Genomic DNA, 26299 nt, shown 5'->3' on the forward strand with positions numbered 1-26299 from the left:
AAGGTTGCAATCAATTGAAAATAGCCGATCTACAAGCTATCAATGCATCGCGATACACACAATATACACATCTTTACAAAACAGCTGATCTACAAGCTCAAAACAACTCGCAAAGCCACACGTCCACCGTCAGGTTACTAGAATTATAGTAGGATACACACACGCCCGTGGAGAGGGGTGACCGCGGGCCGGGGGGGGGGGGGGGGGGGGGAGAAACCGCGCGACAGGACGTGCATTAACCCCAAATTTGCAAAGTTGAAAAAAAGAGTTAAAAATACTTAAAGATTGATGAAAACACTACAAATACCTAAAAGTTGATAAAAACACTACAAATACCTAAAAGTTGATAAAAACACTACAAATACTTAAAAATCTGTAAAAAAAACTTTAAAGCTAATAAAGTCATTAAAAACACTTTCAAGTAAATACATTGAGTAACAATACTTACTTAACTACTACTACAAATACTCTTTTAGTACCGCCTCTTTTAGTACCGCCTCAATACCAGCTTCAATGCATTACTGAAATTACATTTATATGAAATACATCACAACACCCTCCTATAATATTAAACAAAACAGCCGAAGGGGTCCGCCATGTTCCACAGGGGTGCGCGGGCCCCCAGGGGGTCCGGGGACACCCAGGAAAATAAAAAAGAAATGTTGAATTTTTTTCTTTTTTCTTTTTCACTTTTGGAATTTTTTGTCCCACGCTTTTGGTACCCCAAAATAGGGGGGCGCCACGACGGGGCGCGCGCGGGGGAGAAACCGCGCGACAGGACGTGCATTAACCCCAACTTTGCAACTACTTTCGCCTGCGCCCTTCACCGGGTATGGTCTAGTCAATATAATTGAATTAACTTAAAATCATTATAAAAAATGTGGTGGACTTTTTTGTCAAAATCCCATTTTTGCCATGGACATATGACAATTCCATGACATTTTGCCATGGACAAAATGTGTGGACAATAATATTACCAGAAACACATAAAGAGCTAGCCCTGAATGACCATAACAGGTCTGTAACTCTAAAGTAACTGGGGTCCTTGCAAATAAAACATTTGAGAACCACTAGTACTAGTGGACTCCTAAAATGTGCCATAGTGTCATAGTAAATCAGTGTCATAAATATTCTGAAGAAAACCTGGAGACTTGGCATTCACTAATTGGGTCTTGTGATCAAAATAAGAACATTATAATGGTGTGTAAAAATGCCATGGACAAGACTAAGTCTTTGCCACAGACATATTTGTCCGTGTACGGACATATTGATGAACCCTGCTCATGTACAATGATGTTATGACATTATGAGTCAAATTAGACAATTTAATTTAATTTAAGCCAAAACAGCTTTTCTTTTCAATGTCCCTAGGACAGAATAATTTGATATGAGGGACCATGGCCTAATAAAAGTAAATTTTGGAGTCCATAATGTAAAATCATATCAATGCCCATCCCAATCGGTTGCTACACACACGCAACCCCGCCTCTCCTTAAGTTAGGACTCCCTGCTACATTACCTTGGTAACAGGCTACGATTCTACAAGTTACTAGAATGGTGTTCACTCCACCTTCACCAGAAGGGCACCTTCTGGTGGTTACAATCACCAGAGGTTCCAATGAACATCTGTTCCACAAGATCTACACTGTGTTCCCATCTGCCTCAAGGAACCAAGGTCCACAGAGCCATCAACAGCCCAACCACTACTGCTAGCACAATCAGTGCTTTCATTTAAATCTCTTCGGAAACCACACCTGTATGCTAAATGTTTTTCTTAGGCTTTATCTGCTTTTAATTGGCACTTCTACTTCTACTGCTGTATATTGTTGTCATTATGTTGTTTTAATTGCTTGGTTGTTTTTATTTCTTGTTTTTAACATGTCTGTAAGTACTTTGTAACATTGTTAAGAAAAGTGCTATACAAATAAATTCATTATCATTATCATTACTGCAACCTGGACATCACCATGAAGAAACGACTGCAGATCCTCTGCTAGTTCGTCACGTGCAGTCTGACTGAGATGCTCCAAAGTCACCAACAGGTCAGCTGGCTCAGTAGTGCTTTCCCTCCTTTCAGCTCCTCTTTATTCACTCCTTTCATCTCCTGTCAGTTCAGATTCCATAGCGGCCCCTATTTTATATTCCACTCATTGCACTGTTCGAGGTATTATACTGTAAGTCTGTGATCATAGGCATTCATCTGTGTTTTTTTGCATTGACTTAATATATTCATTCAGATTGATTAGACTATTCTTGCTGTCATTCGTTGGTTGTACTGCCGTATATTCACTGCTTAATTGTTGTTCATATTTTTGTGTTAGATCAATTGTAGGAGTAGAATGTAAGTAACTAACCATTAATGAATTAATGAGTCCTAAAACCCTGATTCGAAAATAATTATAATCTCATGTACTTTGGACATGTACTTATAGATTGGTTGATTAAGGTCATTGAACCGGGATTGAACCGGGGACCTTCCCATTCCTAGACGGCCGCTCTAACTCCTGAGTCACTGCCGCCCCTACAAGTGCCAGCACGGTTTTTATGTCGGACCATACATGAGTCTTGGAAAGCACTTTGAGCACTTCACATTTAATGAACAGAATGCAATATGGGGAGCACTCACTGTAAACAACATGGGCGCCAACCTCCAGCCGTCCACTTAGATAGATGAGGTGGGACACATCGGATCCATGCGAAGGTGAAAGACATACATGTGAGCGTTTGTACGAGCGCTCTATGATCATGTGTGAGAGGCGCGTGAAGGTGACAGCTCTGTCTTTGATGATAGATGTACTTCCACCAACCTTCCGTTGCCTGCTAATGAGCATGCTGGCACAATCGTTGGGTATGTGGCGTGTTGGTTTTTCCGTCCTTGCATACCTATGCCAATTATAATTCTGCTTCTTCCTATGCCTGGCTATGAAGGCAGAAAGGGGGGCCTGTGATAGTGCATCACAAGCGGCAGGTGACACAGGGGCTTTTCCTGGTCATTCATCACTGTGGGGACTGCTGGTAGCATACTGGGTGGTATTGGTAGGACTTGACTGGCAGTCTGTAGGTGTGTGTGTGTGTGTGTGTGTGTGTGTGTGTGTGTGTGTGTGTGTGTGTGCGTGTGCGTGTGCGTGTGCGTGTGTGCGTGTGTGTATTTGTTTGTTTGTACGTAGGTGTGTGTGTCTGTGCAACCGTGCATAGCATGTCTGTGCTTCCATGTTTCTAGGTAATCTATGAGCGCTGAGGTGCCGAGGGCTCTCAGGAGCTTTAACATGCCAGCTGGTTGTATCTCACAGTGAAAGGCTTCTATTTAATTACTAACAGCATAAGCAGCAGCCCAACCATAAGCAACACAACATTATTACAGGCCCCTCCAGCCCCCACTTCTTAAAACCACTTAAACTTTATATACTTAGTTGACTGGAGTCCCCCAGCGGTCTATACTTGGTCCGCTTCAACACCAAATCTCTTTGCCAAAAATAGTTGGGGTGGGGGGGTGCTATGGTTCAAGTGGTTAAGTGTGGTTAAGAACAGCCATGACCCTGCAGTGAAAACAAATATACGAGGAACGCTCAGGTCACACTATAGCTAAATAACATCCTTCAAAAAGTCTCAGTATAAGAGAGGACGGCGTTAATCGAAGAAACAACCAGGCACTGAACCTGCGAAAATATCCACAACACATCGCTCAAAGGAAGAGCAGGAGAAACTGAAAGTCAGAGAGCTTGTGACAAAGCTGGTACTGCATTCACAGAGATGGAAGCCAATAACAAGTATAACAAAAATCAATGTGCAATACCGGCAGTGAGAGGCTCGCCGAGTCCCCTGTAATCCTCCTCTGGTGTCATTGTGCTGGGCCATTGATTACTAGGGCCCTCTGAAAGCATCACAGTGACCTGCCTGTCGCACCGTACAGTCGCTAGAGCAGCGGACACAGTGGCCTGGGCAGTTGTGTCGATACTTGGAGCCGACACCGGAATTGTGACTTTCATGTTGATAGTAAGAGGATGAAAAACCAACTTGTCTGTGGCTGTGTAGTATGTGTACCTGCCAGATGCGACACAGAAAAAGACCTTTCAAGTTGTTTTATTTCATTTTTGGACTGGTGTGATGCAGCCTGCTTTATTCATTATCAGTTGGTTTAATAACGTCGGACCAGTGATTCCTGTGGATTCCTGATTAGATATTATCCAAAGATATTTCTTTCACGATTAGTTTGCATTAAAGGTAGGATAAGTGAAATAATATATATTTTTGTAAAAAGTACTATATTCTGATAATAATCATTGCTACAGAGCGAGTTTGTTCGGTCACAGGGGTCTCTCCAGCTCTTTAGTAAACAGAATATAGTGTATTTTCAGGTAGGTGACAAAATTTAAGCCAATCAGGAAAGAGCACTGAAAATGCATTTTATGTTTAATAAAGAGCTGGAGAGACATGGGAGACTCCTTTTTACTGAACAAACACTCTATAGCAATGAGTGCTATCGAATATAGAGCTATTTAACACTTATTTTATCAAAGTAAATCACTTACCCTACCTTTAACTACTGTGAGGACTCAGGTGAAGTTATAGAGATAAGATAACAAAGCACTCACAAACTTTACTCATTTTTACTTTGTCAAGCAGAATAGATTTAGACATTCTCTGTGATGACATACAATAATATTCCAGCTTACTAAGCACACGTAGAGAAAGGTCACCTGGCCAAAACTTCCATTCTTCAAAAGGACAAGAAGGCTGAAGCTAGTTTCGGTGTGAATAATTGTCCTTCTCAACGGTGTCACACACCTGCCGGAAATCTTTTGGGCTGGAGAGAAAAATGCCCGCCATAATGTCACGGGAGGTCCGAATTTTGATATGCATATCAATAATAGAAAATCTCCCAATTTAGTGCCTGGCAGTGGGATCCGTAAAGACTGATCACAGCCATAAAATCCGGCCCAATCTAGTGAGTCCAATTTGAACCTGCTGGCACGTCCTACATCATCATATATTTTGCAATACAGCGTCAGGGTTTGGAGAGTAATGCAAAGTAGAGCACTAAAAATCATGAAGGCCCAATAATCCAGGTAATTTAGTGTCTACAGAGCGCTGTAGAGGCACTGTAAATCATGCTTCGAGTCATGGTGAACTCCAACAGATGGGGGTGGGGGTTGGGTAGGGGTGAAATCAGGATGAGTGTGTGTATGTGTGTGTGGGGTGGGGTGGGGAGTGGGGAGTGGGGGGAGATCCAGGAATAGCACAGGGCGCTGGAGAAGAATAGGCGCCGCAGGGCTCCACTATGTGACAAATGGCCAGTAGCGGGTCGATCATAAACCGACTTCCATTACATTTACATTATGCAGACCTTGTCACCAAAACAAAGATGACCAGTTCGATGGAACAAGCTCCACAAAGAGAGAGAATGCGAGAGTATAAATGATGAATACACCGTTTAACCTCTTTCTATCTAATATTAATGGACAGGCAGGTTTGTTCAGAAAGCTTTTTGCCTTTAACGTTCAAGCCAAGCGGAGTAGTTTGCCTTAAGCGATCCTCGTGCGACTACTGTATTAATGATTAATTGGTGTGCTTCTAAACAGAATATGATTTATTCAATAGCAAACTATTGTTCACTGCGACAACCCGGGCAAGCTTTTTAATTAAAAGATCAATTAATAACCCTACCTCTTCAGCCAGATTTGAAAATGAGTTTTCCTTGCAATTAAGAAATGGGCTCATCAGTGCATGACTTATCAGCTTACACACAGAGACGCTGTTCCCCATTGCCATCTGCAGGCCTCATTGTCCTCTGTTTTGTCAGTCAGGGATGGTTCTGCAGCCAAGATTTATTAATTCATTAAGATTTCTATTCAGAACAGCTATGGGGACATTGTGTGCTTCACTTGCGACTCTTCATACAATGCATGGAATATAAATAAATGGCTTAGCGTGTGGGACCGCATGGGTCGACAGCAACCATTGCCTGGGTTTGACACAGAATTTGGTCTGAGGCTGAGAAGCCCTCCCGTTGCCCTTCTTAAATACATGATTCAGACGCGATGAAGATCTCAGGGCTACATAAAGGATGCATGGAAATATCATTAACATACTGTACTGTACCTCCTTAAGGGATTTCAGCATGTCAAATTGCACCATGTTTACAAGGCATCCATATTAATAAGTTGGTTGGGCAAGCTAAGAGTGTCTTATGTAACACTTGCAGCAGGGATGTTCTAGCCGGTTGCCTTTCGGTATGGGCAGAAAGCCGTTTTGATTATAGTGGTGAAATTATTTATTGATCAACAGAGATTTGTGTAAATACATTTTTGTTATCAAATAATCAGTGGTGCATCATGTAGAATTTTTTAATATGTGCCGTTCACTACATCCAAATGTGAACGCTTGTCTTTGCTCGCTATTATAAAATTAAAAGTTGCTGCCTGAGGAAGTGCAGCTGCTTGAAACGAGATCTATTTTCCTTATTTACAATGAGAACTTTGAAATGTTTATGTTTTGAAAAGTATGAAGCACCTTCCAGATGTCTATCTGCATGGAGCTTGGGCATTTACCATAGTTGTGTAGATTTTACTATGTTGCAATCTAAATTGCATAGATTTATAAAAAAAGAAAAAAAAAGAAGGGGCTGTCAGTTCCAGAGCTGATAATTGGCACATGCCAAGACAAAGACATCACAGCAGTAGGTTTTAAAGATGGACTTGAGAATTTTACTCAACAGAAGCAGGATATTTTGCTCATTTCTTTGAGCTACAGATGCAGTGTGGAAGCTGAGTCGTAATCACGACAAGAGCAAAAATAGATAGATGGATTTAAATCCAAGCAGCTTGGGGCTGTTGGCTTTAACTCAGTTTAGGATTGGATCAGAATACACTGCTAGGAAGCCAATCTCTTTTGAAATATCAGCCATGGTACATGTGTAGTATATCAGTAGATAGTTCAAAATGCAGCTACACGTCTATAATACTTGAGACAATGTGCTGCAAATAAATACATTCTCAATACTAGATTTGATTGAGCTGTGGTTTTCTTCATTCAACCACTGCCAGCACAGAGGAGGAGCTATATAACCTAGAGGGGTGCCCAGTCTGCCCACGCACGCACACAAGCGCACACACGCACACGCGCACGCGCACACACACACGCACACACACACACACACACACACACACACACACACACACACACACACACACACACACACACACACACACACACACACACACACACACACACACACACACACACACACAAACAACATCCCCCACTATCTCAGTTTACTTCGTTGTCATTACTTAGATGTTGTAATATTGTGCAGTCATTAACATGCAAGGCATGTATAAGCTCCTGACCACAAGTAAACAGGTTAAGCCTATTATTTACGAGAGACGGTCACGACTTCCCCAAACAACTCTGTCAGGGGAGTCGGAGTACCATGTTGTGGGTATATCTATCTACCAGGGCAGGGCTGGCATACCAACCAGGCAGAGAGGACTGGGGGCTTCAGAGAGAAAGACGGCGTTAGACCAAACAGAAAGACAGGGCGACGTCAAGCATTTGAAGTGTCCACATTAAGCCCTGTGCATATTAACAAGGCTCAGAAGTCTATCAATACACCGGCTGTAATTGCTTATAGTCGTTTTAATGCATGCTCATAATTAATTTAAAATGATTACAGTTTTGTCTGCCAATTACTGTAAGCAGGAAATAAAAGTGAGGTGCTCCTCTTTTCTCTCGGGGCCAAGCGCTGCAGGGTGCTGGGAAGCGAAGAGAACAACAGGGAGGGAAGCGTACAAATGGCTGGCAATCTCGGAAGCGTACAGGGCACAGCTTCGCTCGGCGAAGCAACAGAAAGTGGAATCTCACCGTGAAAGAAAGCAGGGCGCAGTGGAGGGGGAAGGACGGACAGACACACGCATGCACGCACGCGCACGCACACGACACACACACACACACACACACACACACACACACACACACACACACACACACACACACACACACACACACACACACACACAGCAGAAGCAGCAACATAAGCTCAAGCTGCACCCTAAACCAAACTTGTACAGTATATGAGATAGCAACACCTCATAGGAAGCGAGACAAAAAAAGACTACATACAATGTCAAAGGCTTTGTACGGCCTGTATACTAATTACATTTCCAGGCTGCATGGGAATTTCAAAGAGGAACTCCCTTATCCAGATCTGAGGGAAAGTGGTGCTAGTCTGGGCTGCTTGATAGAGCTGTTACATAACCCCTAGTTTTGTATCAAAACACATCTCGACGCCAACATGAAGCAAAGGGAGATTTGAGAGAAAGAGTTCCGGGGGCCTGCCTGCATAAGCATCAGCATTCCAAACATCTGTGGTGTGAACGTGGTATCGGCTAATCTTTTGTGCAGCGGCTGTCCTGCTAATATAGAGATGGAGAGAGACAAACAAAACATCTGGTGCATTTTCAAGTGGCATTAACAGCAGCACCTGACACAGAGACGTTGTGACAGACAGCGAATCAGCGTAATAGGGACGTCTGGAGGTCAACGATTTCACCATGTCTGACTCAAAAGTTTGTAGGCACCGTCAGTTAACATCTAGGACATGCAGCTTGAAGCATGTGCGACACACTGTAAATCAATTAGGATATCTCAATGTAGCAATTCAGTTATTGCCATTCATCCTTTCATTTAATGACATAAAGGTGTCTGTATATTGTACAGACACCCTTATCATAATCATAATCGTTATACTTTCTAAACAAGGTTACAATGAGAAGAATAGTTTAACCACTTATGCCCTATTTCAAAAACAGCCCCTATTTTATGACATGCACACAATCGGGATGCCAGGTTGAAAGTGGTTAATTTCACTATAATCTCACCCATTATAAGGTAATTCAGCTCACAAAGGTTTTGAGCTTGTAGATCGGCTATTTTCAGCAAAGAGGTTTAGGGTAGGGGGAAAAAAGCAGCCCAAGTACAAGTATTGAGGGTTTAAGTGGTTAACTGCCTGAAAATACACATTAACGTGAATCCAACACACCGCTACACATTGACAGTACTGTCAAAGTCTATGAAGCCGTCTATGAAAAAGTTTAATATGCAACAACATTTTACACAATATGTAGTGGGGGTCCCTGACAACCTCTCTCAGCTAGGGGGTCCTTGGCCTGAAAAACATTGAAGACCCCTGCTGAACTTAATCTAATTACAACTAAGATCTTCTCTTAAGGGGGTCCTTGGCACAAAATCCTACTACTGTATAAATGCTATATGCGCAAAATGTCTGTCCGTGTGTACGTCTGTCCATTTGTAGTTCACGTATATCGAGAACCGTCCGACCAACTGACTTAAAACTCGGCGTGCGCATCGCCGAGGACTCAAGGGAGTGCCGTGCCCGGTGTCAAGTTGGTCGGATAGGCAGTTGTCCAGAACCACCGATCCAACCGATACGCCCATATATAGGCATATAGAATATGGAGATCCGGTTGTCTACAACCAGCGATCGGACCGCTATGGCCATATATGGGACCGACCGGTCGAGTATTTTCAAATGGTGGGACCACGGCTTAATAGCCTAGGTATCAATTTGGGGGTCCTCGACATTAAATTGTTTTGAGAACCACTGGTCTAAACGGCTCTATTAAATTCTATTACAGCAGCGAGGGCGCTTCATTAATTAATCCAAAGATGGCTTTTTATCTCAGGCGGAGATGCTTCCGCACTGCTTTCCTGCTTACTCATCCCCTCCGACTCAGGCACATAGACACCAGATTTATGTTTTTGATTCAGAGGAACTGTGCAGTGAGGTTTTCCAGCCAATAATGGCACCCACCTGCGGCAGATGATGAATATGTAAATCTGAAAAGTGGGTCAGAGATCACATTTCATCAGGTCCAATCAGTGCTGAGATATCCTTTAACCAAGCGGTGCTTCTCAGGCAATCTGATTCCAGCACGACCTTCTGGATGACTGCCATCATTCTGGGCCCGCTTGATAACAGTTGCCTCCATTCATCATGAAAAAACATAAGTAAAGGTGGACCTGTAATTTAATTAGCCACACAGTCTGATCAAGGTAGTACTCTTTGGAGAGTTCAAAGAATTCATTCGGTTGTTTATACACTCTCAATTTAACTATCATGAAATGGTTGCACCACAATAAAATAAATAAATAAAACGTGCCTCAAAGTACCAGCCTTTGAGTCATATTATGCAAAGCCAAACGGCAGAAATAATGCTATTTAAACTTGAAAAATGTTGAGGCTTGGGGTGGCTAGTGGCTCAGTGAGTTAGACTAATTATGCTCCCAGCGAGCATGAGGGATGCCCGTCTCTCCTCTATCTCTTCCCTTGGTTTGTCTGTGTCTCTGCACTCTGCTGTCTGAAATAAAGCAAAGTGTCAAAAACAATTCTTTCAAAAAAGAAAAAGAAAAATGCTGGGGCTTAATTTTTTCATCACTTTGGTTATTACTCATTTTAATTAGTGACCCTAAACTGTAATTATCCGGGAGGTCAACTAGGCTCTTACGGAAAAAGCCATTATTACTTTGAAAGGGGAGAGGAATTATTTGACCATGTATTTAATTAGATGGTTTACCCCTTGAAATGTCAGTGTCATTCACTCTTATGTTGTCTTATTAGCCTGCTAATGGTGGAACGGTGCAGCTTCCTGTTAATAGTCTAATGTCAGTTAACTGCGGTTAGGAAGGGACATTTCTCCCAGGATCAATGACAGTAACTACATTGATTGCTAGCTACACTCCTCCCATTTACCAGATGGGCAAAGAGTGAAACATTCCGCAGACAGCACATTCAAATAATATTTAGAAATTGGCATGAAAGTTTGGCTGGTTGTTATTTGTTACTGCCCTGTTTTCTGTAAAACTAATTTATAATGAGTGAAAAAGTGTTTCGTTTTCATTGAGTATTTTTGGCTGGAGAGCAACAGCAGTACAGGCCCTATACTGTAAATGTGAATGTCTGACTGCAAACCACTGGAACGATAAGCACCACATTTCTTGTGCATGCTGCCAGTAGGCCAAGGAAGTAAATTCCCTGCATTTTTCACATTTCGAATATATATACACGCACACGCACACGCGCACAATATGGCTGGTTCGTCGCTTGTGAAGATCATATGGGGAGTTTAGAGTTTGGGGTCCTTTTGCTTTGCTTTGAGGCAGGCACGTTGATATCCATATAAGCCGATCCTTGACCATACACACGCACGCACGCACGCACGCACGCACCCACGCACGCACGCACGCACGCACGCACACACAACACAACACAACACAACACACAACACACACACACACACACACACACACACGCACTCACTGCTGTGCTCAGCAGTCAATCAAGCAGAAAGGACACCTGTGCTGGTGCTACTTGCACGGCCATGGCCGAGTAGTTGTACATATCTCTGACCCTTGGTTCCAGTCAGCCTGGATGATCTATTAAAGTGGCATGACCAAACTTCTTCAGGGATAACACAGAAACATGAACATCACTGACTGATGAAGTTGCACTGGTGGAGTCTCACTGCTTCCTGTATCTGTTGTTTCAAATTAAAAACCCTCCAGCATTTCATACACGGTAGAGCCATACTAGGTTTTAACCTTTGTTATTTGTGAATTTCAGTGTGCGATAGTATTATCTCTTCATGCATTCCTTTAGCTGACAATGAGTTGTTTTCATGAGCAACGTACAACCAAGTATAACATCACTTAGAGTTTAGGCTTTAGAGTTTCCTGTGAGAGCTATCCAGAGATTGAATGAGCATTTTGATACAGAGAGGATTTTTTAAGTGAGAACCATCTTTTGTTTATATGAGCCGACACTATGCCAGCTAGGCAGATTGCTCTGGTGCTCTTTCGCTCATCTTCTCCTCTCCCTGAGACACTGACATCAAGTAACACCTTTATCCTAATTCCGCATTTGGCATGTCAATCACTCACAGGGTCCCCAGCGGCCTGGGCCGCTCCGTGAATATATACTGATGTGTGTGCGTGTGTGTGTATGTGTGAGTGGAGCTTGAATGATAGATTAGGATAGCACCCGAGCCCATCTTCCTTTCCCTCACAGAGGGTGAATTGCACCAGGGTGGTGGAAAGGCAGTGAAGAGTGGCAACCAGCTGGTCTGGACCCTCTGCCTGCTGTGGCCATATCAAACGCTCCAATGGACAACCTCAATTCATTCATTCTGCCCCTTATCTTTGTAAATGAGACCATTTGTCACAATCCTCCATGTATGAATGTCCCTAAGGTCTTTCCACAGAGAGACCGCACCCACAGGCACATTCGTAGACATGCTGACACATAGATAGACAAACGGGTGTACACATTGGAGACATGTTAAGAAGGATTGCCAACTGCGGTTTCCCTTGAAATGGATCCTTGGAAGATGCTTTGAGACCTGAAAACTTGAACCATGATTCATTTCTAGTTGTTCACCATTTAGAATGATACTGTACCTGAGACAAATCACAGCGGAAGCGGAATATTACAATACTGAGTATGAGCCATTGGGTCAACTGTACAGAAGTTCAAACAACATGTACAATAGCCAAATAATTAAGACATTCATTTTATGTAGACCTGAGTTCAGTACACCATTTCGTGGATCTTAGTTCAAACAGGACATGATAAATAACTAAATATTTACAGCCAAAGAGGAAGAGAGCTCTGAGATTTATATTTAATTTTTATAGACACCAATAGTCCACTTCAGCCAGGCTCATATAATTACTGCAGATTGATTTTCCTACTGCGGCTAGACATGCTTAATGTCTGGTTTAGGGCATGGTGTGTCCACCAAGAATAAATTGCTGGTGCTGACTGTAACCTGTCTGTCTATTGTTTCAACGAGGTACTAAATGTTATGCAATTCTCCCAACCCAGCACATTTTCTGTCAGTGCGTGTCACTCATAGAATTAAATATGACAGGTACAATGACCAAATATAACAGCAGGAAAGTGAAATTCCATAATCATTGCCAAGTCTGCACAAGTGCAATGGGGGAGATTGCTGGCGAGTGTTTGATTTAGCTACATATGATACGTGAAACGCTGAAGTAAAAAAGCTTTCAGAAAAAAAAGTCCCTGCTTGGCAGCACATTTCAATGACGACAAGGAATGGTTTGCAAAACTCGTTTACCTGTGCTCCATATTCAACCTTCAATAAACTCAGTCTATCACTTCAGGTGAGAATGAGGTGAGAATTTAAGTTGGTGGATAAAGAGGTTGCTTTCAAAGCCAAACTGGAACTGAGGGGACGGCGAGTGAACTCGTTCCAAACATTAGCAGGGATTTTGGGAGAGAGTGAGACCTTCCTTCTCCCCGCTGGTGTGCGATCACATACTGTAGCTTTTTGCAAGTTATTTCCAAACCACCAAAGACCCACAAAGTGCAAAACTTGTAAATGGAGAAGGAACAAACCAGTGAAATTATTTCCCATACATGCAACGATCTGACTACACACTGATGAATTGAGTATAAACGACCATAATGGAAACAAGCCCCCTGGGGCTTTTTGTGTATCCTTTTAGCATAACCCTTGACTGTACTACCTATACTGTTAACAATCTTGTTAATAATGTATTCATTCAATCCAAAAACTAAATATAGCCTAGTCATAACAATAGAGAAGAAACAAAGGAGAACAATCAGGAGAACAATATCAGATATCCCCATATGTAGGCTATACAAAATTAAATATACATTGTGGGTAAATAATTAATAGGCCAGCATATTAAATAGTTTATTTCAATCGCCGTCTGCCCTCCCCCAACCTCCTGCTAACACCGGGGCCAGTGTGACTCTCCCTGACTCCCCACCTGTCATCTGCTGCTAAGTAATGTCCCTCACCTGCACAAAACACTGTGATCTGCTGCTATTTATATCCACTGCTAAATGTTGTCTCTACCTGCACAAGAGGCATATTCTGCTTCATCTTGACCATGCACATTATTATTATCTGACATTGTGTCTTCTTACTGTCTCTGCCATTTCACATTTTGGCCTATAACTCTCAATCAAAATATTTTTTTCCCCCCTTGGATCATGATGCATCTCATCACATAGGCCACGCCCATTTCCGCCTGACAAGATTTTCTGCATTTTTTTCAAAACACACCTTTTGGTACTACTCCTACAGATTTTGTCCAAAACTTGGTACACATGATCTCTGTGCTCATGTGATCAACATGTATCCGTCAGATTTTGCAGATTACATTCAAATTGGTATGATTGGGTTTACATTTTTGCGGGAGGGGCCCCTTTCGCTCAAAATGCCAAAAATCATGAACGCAGCATCCTATAATCGTGAAACTTTGCACGCACAAAAAGAACATAATTTCACCTACTCGTTTACACCTGTAAACTTGTGATGCGACAATAAAGTTGAATTTGAAGTTCACATAGTGCTGTTTATGTGTCTGATAATGAGACAATGTCTGCCTAATACATCTATTCAGTTTGATAACTTGATCCTGCAAGCCAAAGCCACATACTCCAGCGAACTCCCTTTGAAAACTCATCTTCTATGTCCACAGCATGCTGTCTCCATCATTGTGAATATGAGCTTTGTTCAGTTACAAAGATATTTCCAGTCGCCAAGTGCTCCATTATCTCTGAAGCCATGCCTCAAAGAGCCATACATAATTGGCGTCGACCATTTCCTCTCAAGCGCAGCTTGTTAGTGCCTGCTCCTTACACAGAGACAGCAGGCCCAAAATATCATTTGATAACAAACAGGCTCAAAATAATCCGTAGCGACAAAAATGTTATCTGAATCGAAACTTCAGTGAATAGAAACTCTTCATTTGAAAATTTGAGGATACCGATCCCAGACTTGCGCTGTTGGAAAGTTACATGATTTAACCTTATGATTAAATACCTATCCGCAACTGGGTCGAGACTGAGCCATAAAAAGGTTCTGCCCTCCGTTTCTCCCCCTCTGAGTGCCTACAGCTTCCTGACTGATGAGATGTGAATCAGCAAAGGGCGTCAATGAAAAAAAAATGCTGTGAATAAGAGGGAGGTGGACTTTAAAAAGAAAGAGAGACGAGAGACAATGAGACTGGCGGGGTGAGAGACAGTAATTGTCCAGCGCCCGATTCCTGATCGCACTGAGAAACGTTGATTTCCCTGAGATCACAGCGGCTGAAGCCCAGTATCATTCATTAATGCCTCGTCTCCTCATTACTGTCTCCTCACACTTTTGAAAGACTCATTACCGGCATAATGGAATAGGCCTTAGAACAGCCAGACCTTTCCTTAGCGAGAATTAATCACCTACGCGCGTGGACATAAAGGGGATTCTCTCGTTAAATATTCAGGAACTTCAAACTCTGCTCGGGCACTTTCTCAAACTTCAGCAACGCACCGATGGTGGGTGCACCTCGCCAAATGACACTCTTACTCTCTGAATGCTTAGGGACACTGATGTCTCTTGAAGATGGCTCCTGTGCCTTCTCCCGTTCCTGTCAGCCCATTAACCCATTACAACCGGGAAAGCATCTGTGTCACTTTAGATTTTAACCACTTTAACCATTATTTTAAACTTTGGCTATTCAAAAATAGCAGATATACAAAATCATAGCGTGGGCTTGTAGATCTGCTATTTTTGAAAAATCATGAACATTTATGCAAATCTTTGAATATATATATTTTTGAAAGCGAACATCTTTAACACTTCACCTGCCAGAGTTATTTCAGATTTTTTGCTGTTGTCTGCCAGAGATTTTTCATTGAAATTTAAAAAGTACTCAGGAGCCGAGATACAGAATTTTTAAGTTTTGAGTTAACAAGGAAGTGGATGGGAGTCTAAATATTCGAAAAATCATATCTCCTTGGTCTTTGGGTCAAATTGAAAAAAACATTTTTTCAATTTTTTTTCATTTTTTTTTATTTTTCAATAGAACGCATTTATGCGATCTTGGGGGCCAAGTGCGCTATTTAATAGATTGCATTTATGCGTGATTGGCAGGAATTGAGTTAACTAAAATCTTTGCTTCTGGGGGTCCCCAGAACAAAATATTTTGAGATGATGGTCAATATCATATTGGGGGGTCCTTGATGTTTGAAAACCACTGACATAGAAACATACGTTTTTCAGAAAACGGCAAGGATTTATAGGCCATTTTTAGGATCGGGTCCACAGGTCTTAATGGGTTAAACAAGAAAAGGAAAGGATAGATTAAGAATGAAGGCGTACTCACAGTTGACTGTGACTTTCATTGTCTTGGTGTCAGGAGAGGCGATGTCATTTATAGCGCTGCACTCGTAGTCCCCCGCCTGGTCTCTTGTGATGCCCGTGATGTTTAGATATTCGCCGCTGTCATACTTCCTGGCTGGAAATAGAAACACAGAGGAGAGACACTGTAATTTTCAGAACACAGGACAAAAGGAAAAAAAATAAAAACAACAACATATATTCTACCCGGATCCCAGGAGTGAATATTGCTGTGATACAGCAATATGATCTTTTCAATATTGAAACAAAAAAGTGAACCATTCCACCGCAAAGTCATCTGGCTGAACAGCAGATCTACTGTAACAGAATTAGGCGTTCCGCTGAACTCTTGATTACTTTCCTGGCTTCCTGAAATATAGCGGTGGATTAGCCGGGCATTGATCCGTCCATATTGATACGGTGGCAGGAAATGAAATAATGGCAGACTCTCAGCCAGCGACTCATCATGTACTCAACTACTGAGGACTCACGCAGTTAGAGCTCCTTCCTGGAACCCTTTCAAATCTGATGGATGAATGCACTTCAGTGCTTTTACTACTTTACTAAAGCACTGACAATGTTTGTATTATTATCACAACCAAAGGCAATAATAACAAACAGGATGACTGGCTTGCAAAGGAAGCACAGTGTGACGACCCCCCCGGACAAACAAACTAAAAAACTAAAAAGCAAATGTATTGCCAACCCCATGGCATCAATTTTTGTTAACTTGCTTCCATTTTACTGGCAAAACACCCATGGTGGAAACAACAAATCATGGGTGGTCCCATTAGGGCTCTCTAAAACAGCCTTGCACATTGGTAGCCATCCTTGCATAAACATTTGCTGTGGGACATTTGTATGGTTAAATATAACGTTTTACCCCCTGAGTGATGTTTCGGATCTGTACGTTTACGGTCCAAATTGGGTTAGTGGCCACTGATCAGTCTCCCGCAGGCAAAATGTGATCCAATTAGGAATATTAGGCATAGCATTCATTATTGATAGTTTTAATTATCAAATCATGATTTATTATTTCTCGACCAGGGAAATGTTTATCCACTTATTTAAACCCCACGGCACAAAATGAAGGAAAGAGGATAGAGTTTTAGCATGGGGAGCCACCTTAAAAAAAAGAAGAAAGAAAGAAAAAAACATTAATCACCAACAAATGAAACCGATCTGATTGGGTGCTCTCATCTAATAAATGGCACCAAAATCACAGCAGGCCCTGCTGTGGATATATCAGAGAGACTGAACCGCAAAGATTCTCCCCTGACCAGAATTGTTTTTTATTGAAATGGTGCTCAGTGTGAAATCTATCTATATATTAGTCTTTGTAGGAGGTGATGGTAGATTTTTGTGCATGGAGCGTGAGAGGGATAGGCACCTGGCACGGTAAAAACTAGCACAAAAAAACTCCCCAGCTCTTCATACATAGCGGGAGGCCTGCAGAGACTAGACACTGACTCAGCAATATCTCACCCCCCACGACAGGAACAGACCAACTCTGGTCGATCCATGCTTCAGGTATGGAAATACTGCCATTCTGTTCTGCCATCCAATTTTTTTTTTCTTTGGGGGAGAAAATTATATATAAAAGCCTTGCTATATTTTCTGCAATGCTGGTGGCCCATTGTTGTCTAACTGCTGTGTCAAAAACGTGAATGAACCCCTGAAGGCGGTGCCGATAATGAGTTCTCCTTTCCTCTGCTGCTCACACTGCTATGGCGGATTCGATATAGTCCAGGAGCCTCGGGACAAGACAATGCTGGCTACATAAACAATCGCAAAAAACAATCCATAAAGGAGCAATTCAAATGTCTGAGAAACAAACCCGTTTTAATATGAAATTACACCATCAGAATACGGAGATAGCACACTGTGTTCTTTTTGTTTCCTCTTTGAGGCTTCAGTTATTATGAGTGGGAGCCCAGCTCATGGAACATGGTGATATTCAATTATGTTCATTTTATTGACTATCCAAATATTGCCAGCACAGCTTTTAAGGTGTGCACCATTAGTGGTTGCCCTGTGCCCGGCCTCTTCATTATATACTGTAGTACCATGTAACATCCATTGCCCACGTACACAGCAAGGATCGGGGACGTGCAGAGAATGTTAGAGAATCAGGGGCTGAAATTCCGGAAATAGTGGATCTACAAGCTCACAACGTGTCGCACTGCGACACGTTGAGAGCTATTTTAGATCAGCTATTTTTGGGGTGCGACCCCGCACTCTTTAGCTACTGAAGATTCGGCGTACAACAAGGATTTCTACACAGAGGACACATTCTTTCAACGCAAAAGGCTGTGTTCAAGTTCAGGAGAGTTCGGAAAAAGGCAATTCTCCTGAATGCTGCCTTCTTGCCTGGCATGGAAAGGGGGACATTTGCATTTCTTTCACCATAGTAAATGCTGCGTTCATGGTCTGGAGAGGGCAGTTTTTTACAGACAGGTAAAAGGGGAGGGGCTGATGTCTATGTGTGCATGTGCCTGGCAAGGATATATGCTAGATAGTGAAATATTGGCTTCCATATGATTTCATGTCGCAGCTCCCTTATAGACGAACACTTCTCACTCCCAATGCCCCCCCCCCCCCCCCCACACACACACACACACACACACACACACACACACACACACACACACACACACACACACACACACACACACACACACACACCTCCACACACACACACACACACACACACACACACACACACACACACACACACACACACACACACACACACACACACACACACACACACACACACACACAGATGCACTTAGTAGTTGCATAACATGTCTGACCCATACAGTGCCCTGGCCTAATGCACTGTTGTATTGTCTTTTATCTGCAATGGAGAATGATGATACTCAACGTGGAAATTCTATGCACAAGGATGTTTCGGTTAGAGCTCGGAAGCACTGACCCATAAGACATCTACGCGTGAAGCATTCAATTTAATTCAGCAAAAGGCTGTAACAAATGCAGCTGTTTTCTCCAGGGAAATGCAAACATGCAGTGACATAGATGGCTGTTGTTTACCTTTGGAGAGAGATGTGTGTGTGTGTGTGTGTGTGTGTGTGTGTGTGTGTGTGTGTGTGTGTGTGTGTGTGTGTGTGTGTGTGTGTGTGTGTGTGTGTGTGTGTGTGTGTGTGTGTGTGTGTGCGACGTGCGTGCGTGTGTGCGTGGGTGTACATCTGTGCTTGCCAGGTTCTGAGAAAGTAATGACAATAATTACGTCACTTTATAATTCATGCGCTTCATTATTTCACATCATTACAATGTTATTTTAGTTTTCAATCAAAGGCATTCCACTCCTCGACCTCAACACATCTACAACTTCAATTCTAGACACTGGGAGGTGGGGAGGTGGAATGAGATTAGTCGAGAAGCAATTGCTACGAGATGACATGAGTATACGATGAGATGAGATTAAATTAAATGAAGATGAAGTGAGGACATGGAAAGACAAATATAGCCACTGTCAGACTATACAACCTAACACTAAACTGCCTTGGTACCACTGGCTCTGGAAACCTAAAGGATACACTAAAGGGCATTTGTAGGTTTGTAGGTTTTTTGAGACCTTCCCCATGAAAACCTACACTTGTTAGCTTGGGGATAACCATCCACTACATCTACAGTATGTATACTATGCAATGACAGGCTTGAGAGATGTAGCAAGACGCCGCAATACATTTTAACAGCAGTTGAGTTTAAACATTATTAATGCAGTCAATGTTGATGGTGGAATCAATGAAGAGAATACATCTCCCTTCCCCACAGTAGGTATATTTTTAGACCGCATGCTGAGAAATATGGTTCAGAAGGCCAGCAGACAGGTAAATAATAGGATGGCACGTTTATACTTTATACCATCCGGAGGTTCAGAACCTTCAACACCAGTCTGCCCAGCTCCGTATCCAAGCCTCAGTCATCTCCAGGCTTGACTACTGCAATTCCCTCCTTGCTGGTTTTCCTACATGTTCTCCCAAACCTCTACAACTGATCTATAGACCAGGTGCTGGTGAACACCTGGTGTTCAACCTCCTAACAATTACATGAGTCTCTCCAGCCCCACTTCTGCGCTCCCTTCGCTTCCTGCAAGTTAAAACACTGGTGATGACCTAAAAGGATGATCAATGATATGGTACCTACAGTATACCTACAAACACGATATGATCCAGGAGCACTACACCCCTTCCCACACACTTCGATCAGCAAATGTCTGTCTGGACTGCAGACTCGCTAACCCCATCTTCTGCCAGTCTAAAAAATCATCTCTTCAGACTCCCCCTCATTCCCAAGTACTTGTCTATTTAGATAGATGCTATGTTATAAAGATGCATGTTGGTTACTTATTCACCTACTACTGTATGTATGTTATTTAGATGCTGTTTTTATTTTCCACAGATACAAAGTTTGTTATTTAGAATATAAATATCTTCCACATATTATGAAGATAATATTTTAAAATACATGACAGATTCTTAGACAGATGCAATTAAAAGTCTGCCTCAAGTTTTGGATGCAGGCTTTTTGCACGATTAAAAGGCTTACATTTATAACAGTCACTGTGTTGCCTTCTTTAGCCACAATCTATCAGGTATGTTGGGAGAACCAAGTATTTCCTTGTGTTGTCCCAGTAGATCAGGAGTTATTAATACAAATACAGGTGTAAGGAACCAGGCGGAGCTCCAAAAATGGGTTACTCGCTTGTTATAGCAGTATTCTGGAGCAGGGGTGCTCCAATAGTAGTTGTTGCACAGGTCTTCAAAACCTAATTCTTCAGTGTATTCAGGTTATACTATGTCTGCCCACTGGTTTAACCACTTTAACCCTGCCCCCCCCCCCCCCCCCCCCCCCCCCCCCTATTTCGGGCATGTCATTATAGGCAATTTCTTTTTCAAAAGCTGTCAAAAATGTTCTAAACATTTCAAATATTATACATTTTCAGAAATAGTTAAAATAGCAAAAATCTGGGCGGATCGAAGGGGTTAACGTTAGGTCTCTGCTATATATGTAAAGTGTCTTGAGACAACTTGTTGTGATTAGGCACTATAATAAAATGTAATTGAAAATGGATTTGAATTGAAATTGAACTAGAAAAAGTGCTTCTCGGAGCACAGGTCTCCGCCAGGTCAGGTACGTTATTGTGGCCTCCTGGTGGCGCTATAATAGGCCAATGTGAAAAGGGTGCCATTTATTCTTAGGTCGTTCACGGCAATGGGACACTGCATTCATGATTTGAGGCATTTTGTTCCAAAAATGTGTTTTGCTAAATTAGACCTGCTGGTGGCGCTATAACAGGCCAATGTGAAAAAGGGTGGCATTTCTTCCTTGGCCTAGTGGGAATGTGTGTGTGAAATTTCACGGAAATCACAAGCGTCACATGCGTTCATGATTTGAGGCATTTTGTTTAAAACGGACCAATCCTGCAATTTTTGGAAGCCAACCTTAGCCAATGAGGATGGAATATGGGAAATCGGACAGATCCGTGTTGATCACATGACTATAGAGATACTGTGTACCGATTTGCATGACGTTTGGATAAAATCTGTAGGAGTAATATTAAAAAATTGGTTTTGCACAAATCGGCCTCCAGGTGGCGCTATAACAGGCCCATGTGAAAATTTGGAGGTAGAGGTTCTGAATTGGCATCCAGGGAGTGTGTGTGCACAGTTTCGCAGCGACCGGGCTAACGGTGCCGGAGATTAGCTGGTAACACACGGACAGGACACACACACACACACACACACACACACACACACACACACACACGGACGGACGGATGGAGGGTAAAACATACTCTCTCGGCCTGGCGGAGACAATGAACGGTATACACTGGACCTAATAAATATGTCCATAAGAAACTTATCAGATTCATGAAACTTGGAATATGAACTTGAGATTTGATGCAAATAGTACATTCACAAGAGACAGGTGTTCAGAAATTCCACCTACAATTAACAGTGCCCTCCAACAATAACCACAGGTGGCATGCAGGCTTCCAATTAAAACCGGTGGAGCTGAATATGTCAATTTGCTTTGGCCGCCTAAAAGAATGAGTGGATACGTGTGCTGCCTCTGTGCCCTTTGAGGCACGCAAGGACGATGATTCAGCAACAAGCTACATGTATTAATGACGTCTCTGAGAGGCAGTCTAAATGTATCAGACTTGGTGAAAGGAAGCCTCCAAGACTAATGAAATTGTCAACGTGACTGAGGTGCTGCGTACAGTTTTCATGAGATAAATAATTCAGGGAAATTCATGATATCAATCTGTTTTAAAACATGCAACGTCTGATTTTTGTTTATTTCCTTCACGCCTGTGAGACACCTCAATTTGCTGCACACCTTTTGAGTTGGATGTAAATTTGATCGTCACCTGAAGAAATCAAGTTCAAATGGATAAATACCGATTTTTTTTGAGTAAATGGGCATGCGTCCATTCCAGGATCTAATTAGGTCGTATACTCTAGCATGATAAATGAAGGGCAATGCATTTGTTCTTGTGATATCCAGAGGCCCTGTCTTGCCTGAGCTGCACAATGGTTTCCTTATCGATTGCTACAGGGAAAAGGGGAGGGAGGGGGGGGTCGCAAAGGTCAGGGGAACCATTAAGCAAGAATTGCATCCCCAGTGTATGCATTCAGGAACATTAAGCCTAATTACACTTCAGTGTATGACCGTGTTGTTCGAAAAAAACAAAAGATTTTCAACTGAAAAGCGTGTTATTATGTTGAGCAATGCGGTTGTGAGACAAAGCATAATAAATTAGCCCTTTAAGTGTAAAATAAGTTAAATAAGCGTTGCGAGGGGGAGCATAAACTAGGTTGAAGGTCATACTTGTATTGAGTGTGCAAATGACTGTGGAGAGCTACAGTATAGAAGCGTCTTTCACTTCAGGGACACGTCACTCCAAACAAACCATCACAGTGAGGTTAATTTCGCATACGGCACCGACACTAGCTAAGAGCTGTCATAGTAAGCAATTTCCACACTTTGTGTAGGGGAGCTGTGAGCACAGTTCTTTCAGGGCTGCACTACCCAGATAGGGCAGGCATCGTTGAGGAATCCATTATAGCATAAGGCTGCAATTTTTTCTACATCAATTCATCCTTTTTAACTTTTAAAAATGGAGTACATACCCACCCCAGGGGCATTCCGAGTACTTCTACTCTGCCACCAGCTTAAGGGAAGGGGTAAAACCAGGGGCAGAATTACAACACTGCGCGCAAGGCACTGAGTGCCTTACTACATTCAGTTTGTCTGCCTTGACACATCACCTCTGCCCAGCTCCCTGGCTGTCAATCTGGACCCGCTAAAAGCCAGGGAATGGAATGGGTCCAAGAGAAGCACTACGTCACCTCTGACAGACCAGGGTGGCACCTCTGTGACCTGTGGAATTATCTCGGTGATACTTGCTGTGTTGAGATATTTAGCCGCATGAGCCCAGGGAAATAAAATGTGAGGTGGTGGAGATAAGCTTGAGAGTTACAAAAACAGCAGTCTCAGATGGAATCTGGGGGCCAGGAGTTTGGTGGAATCGGGACATACAGACTGTTGAAAACCTTTCACAAAGAATATTTTGATATGTGATTGCATGTCATTGATTTGTAGTAGTCTTTCTGGTCTTAGAGAAAAGATAAAGCTACTCATTTAAAGACTATATTATATGTATTTCTGATTTATGATGTGAGAAAGGAATAAGGAGAGCAGGGGAGTGAGACGAGGATAGGTGATACAGGTTGTGAGCCGGATTCGAACCCATCATGTCACACAGGTGTCCACTCAGCACCATTGTGAGTGAAATTTGTCTGACAATTGAAAATGTCATCTAAAATACACAGCTCTTCAATAGAGGTCTTTGGGTAAGCACGTTACCCGAAATAACCAGGAACCGACCCGGACCCAGCTCTGGCGGCTCGGTCACGGGTCCATTCAAAAGAAGTGACTCCGCAGGTCCGGGTCGGAACCGATACCGTTTGTCTCAGGTCTCGGGGCTCTGACAGTGAAATGACCGGGTCACAAGATGGCACTAGTAGTACTTGACACTGGTAGTACTTGAGTAAATGTACTTAATTACTTTACACCACTGGAAACACAAGTCTTATTTAACACGCTAGACAACTCTTAACAGTAACGTTAGCAATCATTTGGGCATTTCTGGGTCTCGGGTTTTGTACGGGTACGGATCTGGTATGTCACGTTTCTGTACGGGTCCGGTCGGACAGCTCTCGGTACTGTTCGAGTCCGGAACTCAGATTTCTAGTAATGGCTCGGGTCCATTCGTAAAATTTTCGCAGGTCCATTTGGGTACAGGTCTTTCATATTGGACCCGTGAAGACCTCTACTCTTCAACTCTTACCTGCCATTGAGTACAAAAATGATGTTAAGATGTCAGCATGTAACACTGTTATCAGTTTCATAGTACTGTGGATGAAAAAAAAAAGAACCCAGAGATCCTTGGAGAACACACGACAGAAAACATATTGTGTTTCGCCAAAGAGCTGCCAAATTCCAGTGTACCATGGCAGGCACTACTCACGGCAAGGAACAGTGACATAAATTCAAATTTAAAATATTCATCACACAGCACCACGCCGCGACTGACTTGCTTTGCAGCAGCATTGCTTATACATTTAAGCTGTTACTATACTGACTTCTTGCCCAGGCAAGCTGAATGTCGAATCTGGATGCCAGTAAGCTCAAGTATTTGGAGAGATTTGTTGATGTTGTTGTTGTTATTGTTGTTTTGTTGTTGTTGTAGAGGAGGCTGTCGGGCATGATGCTGTCTGTTTCCTCGGGCTTGTTGTTGAGTGGGGACATATACCTCGAGTACCTTAAATGGAAAGCTAAATCAAAACACAAACGTAGTCCAGCACCATACCTGCCTGGAAAAAGACAGGAAGAGAGAAACGTGTCCCAACCATGCCCTATCACTGAAACAATCAAATATGTATTCCTGGATTGTAGTCAGCCTTTTTCAAAGGTCACACTTCCATCCTGTGGATTCAAATCTCAATGGAAAAAGCTTATCAAAGCAATTTTGCTCAGCCAGCCAATTGGCCAGCCAACCAGACAGCACTGGAGCCGGCTGTGTTAAAGGCTATTTCACACTTCCACCAAAATGACCTATGGGTGAAACTTACTACAGAACCAGAGAACAGTAGCACAGATCTCAATGCATACATAGTGGGATATACTACATATATTGTATACTGCATTTATATACTGTACATAAATTATCTCAGTCGTTGCCCACGTTTATCCAACCAAGGGCAGGGTTATCACCCTGAACAGTCAGGGGAGTGCTGATGCAACCCAGCCAAGGTTGGATACACTGTACATCTATATTTATCACACAGCCAGACTTTTATTTGCCCTGACTGAGGGGTGATAAACCGTATTAGCCCAAGGGCTGATACGGCAGTGCTAGATCAATCAGCATAAGCTTAAAAGTGCCATCTTGCACTGAACAGTCACAATGAGCAACCTCGCTGTAGAAGGAATCCAACACGTTAACCATGAATGATAATCTGCCACCGGTTCACATAATGTAGCTCTAAGCTTCGATTCAATAATGAAGATCTCTCTCTCACACTTTCATTTTCATTGCTGGGGATGCTTCACAAACATCCTGTCATTCACAGCTTTAAGTGTGAGCACTTCTAGCCAATCTGCAGTCAGCAGACCCTGTCATTCTCTTTTCAGCAAGCAACGAGCAACACACCTCCATCCCCAACTCCTAGACGCATTTTATTGTCTCCACCAGGCCAAAGGCTTGGTCGAGACTATGTTTTCGCCCCTGTCTGTCCGCCCGTCCATCCGTCCGTGCAGAAGGAGCGAGTGCACTTTCTGGCAGCAGTAGTGCCGCAGTGCTACCGGCAACTGCCACGGCAGTGTTTCCTAAGCAGCTGCAGGCAACTGAGGTTAGGTTTAGGCATGGTTTTACTGACGTTAGGGATAGGGTTAGGTTTAGGCATGGTTTAATCTCTCAAGAACAGATTCATAGCTGCGCTTGGATCTGTTGGTAGCTGTGTTGACAACCC

The 26299-nt window shown here is 42.7% G+C and overlaps 1 protein-coding gene across 2 annotated transcripts in view; it reads right to left on the reverse strand.

The window, feature by feature from the left end:
- Positions 1-26299, reverse strand: part of negr1 (neuronal growth regulator 1) — a 203260-nt gene that overhangs the window by 56041 nt on the left and 120920 nt on the right. For both annotated transcript variants that reach the window (XM_084066297.1, XM_084066296.1), the window contains exon 4: positions 16219-16350. In XM_084066297.1, coding sequence (XP_083922423.1) covers positions 16219-16350 — 132 coding nt within the window. The remainder of the gene's footprint in view (positions 1-16218; positions 16351-26299) is intronic.

This window comes from Gymnoscopelus microlampas (assembly GCF_963454915.1).
Source record: "Gymnoscopelus microlampas genome assembly, chromosome: 9".
Classification (NCBI taxonomy): Eukaryota; Metazoa; Chordata; class Actinopteri; order Myctophiformes; family Myctophidae; genus Gymnoscopelus; species Gymnoscopelus microlampas.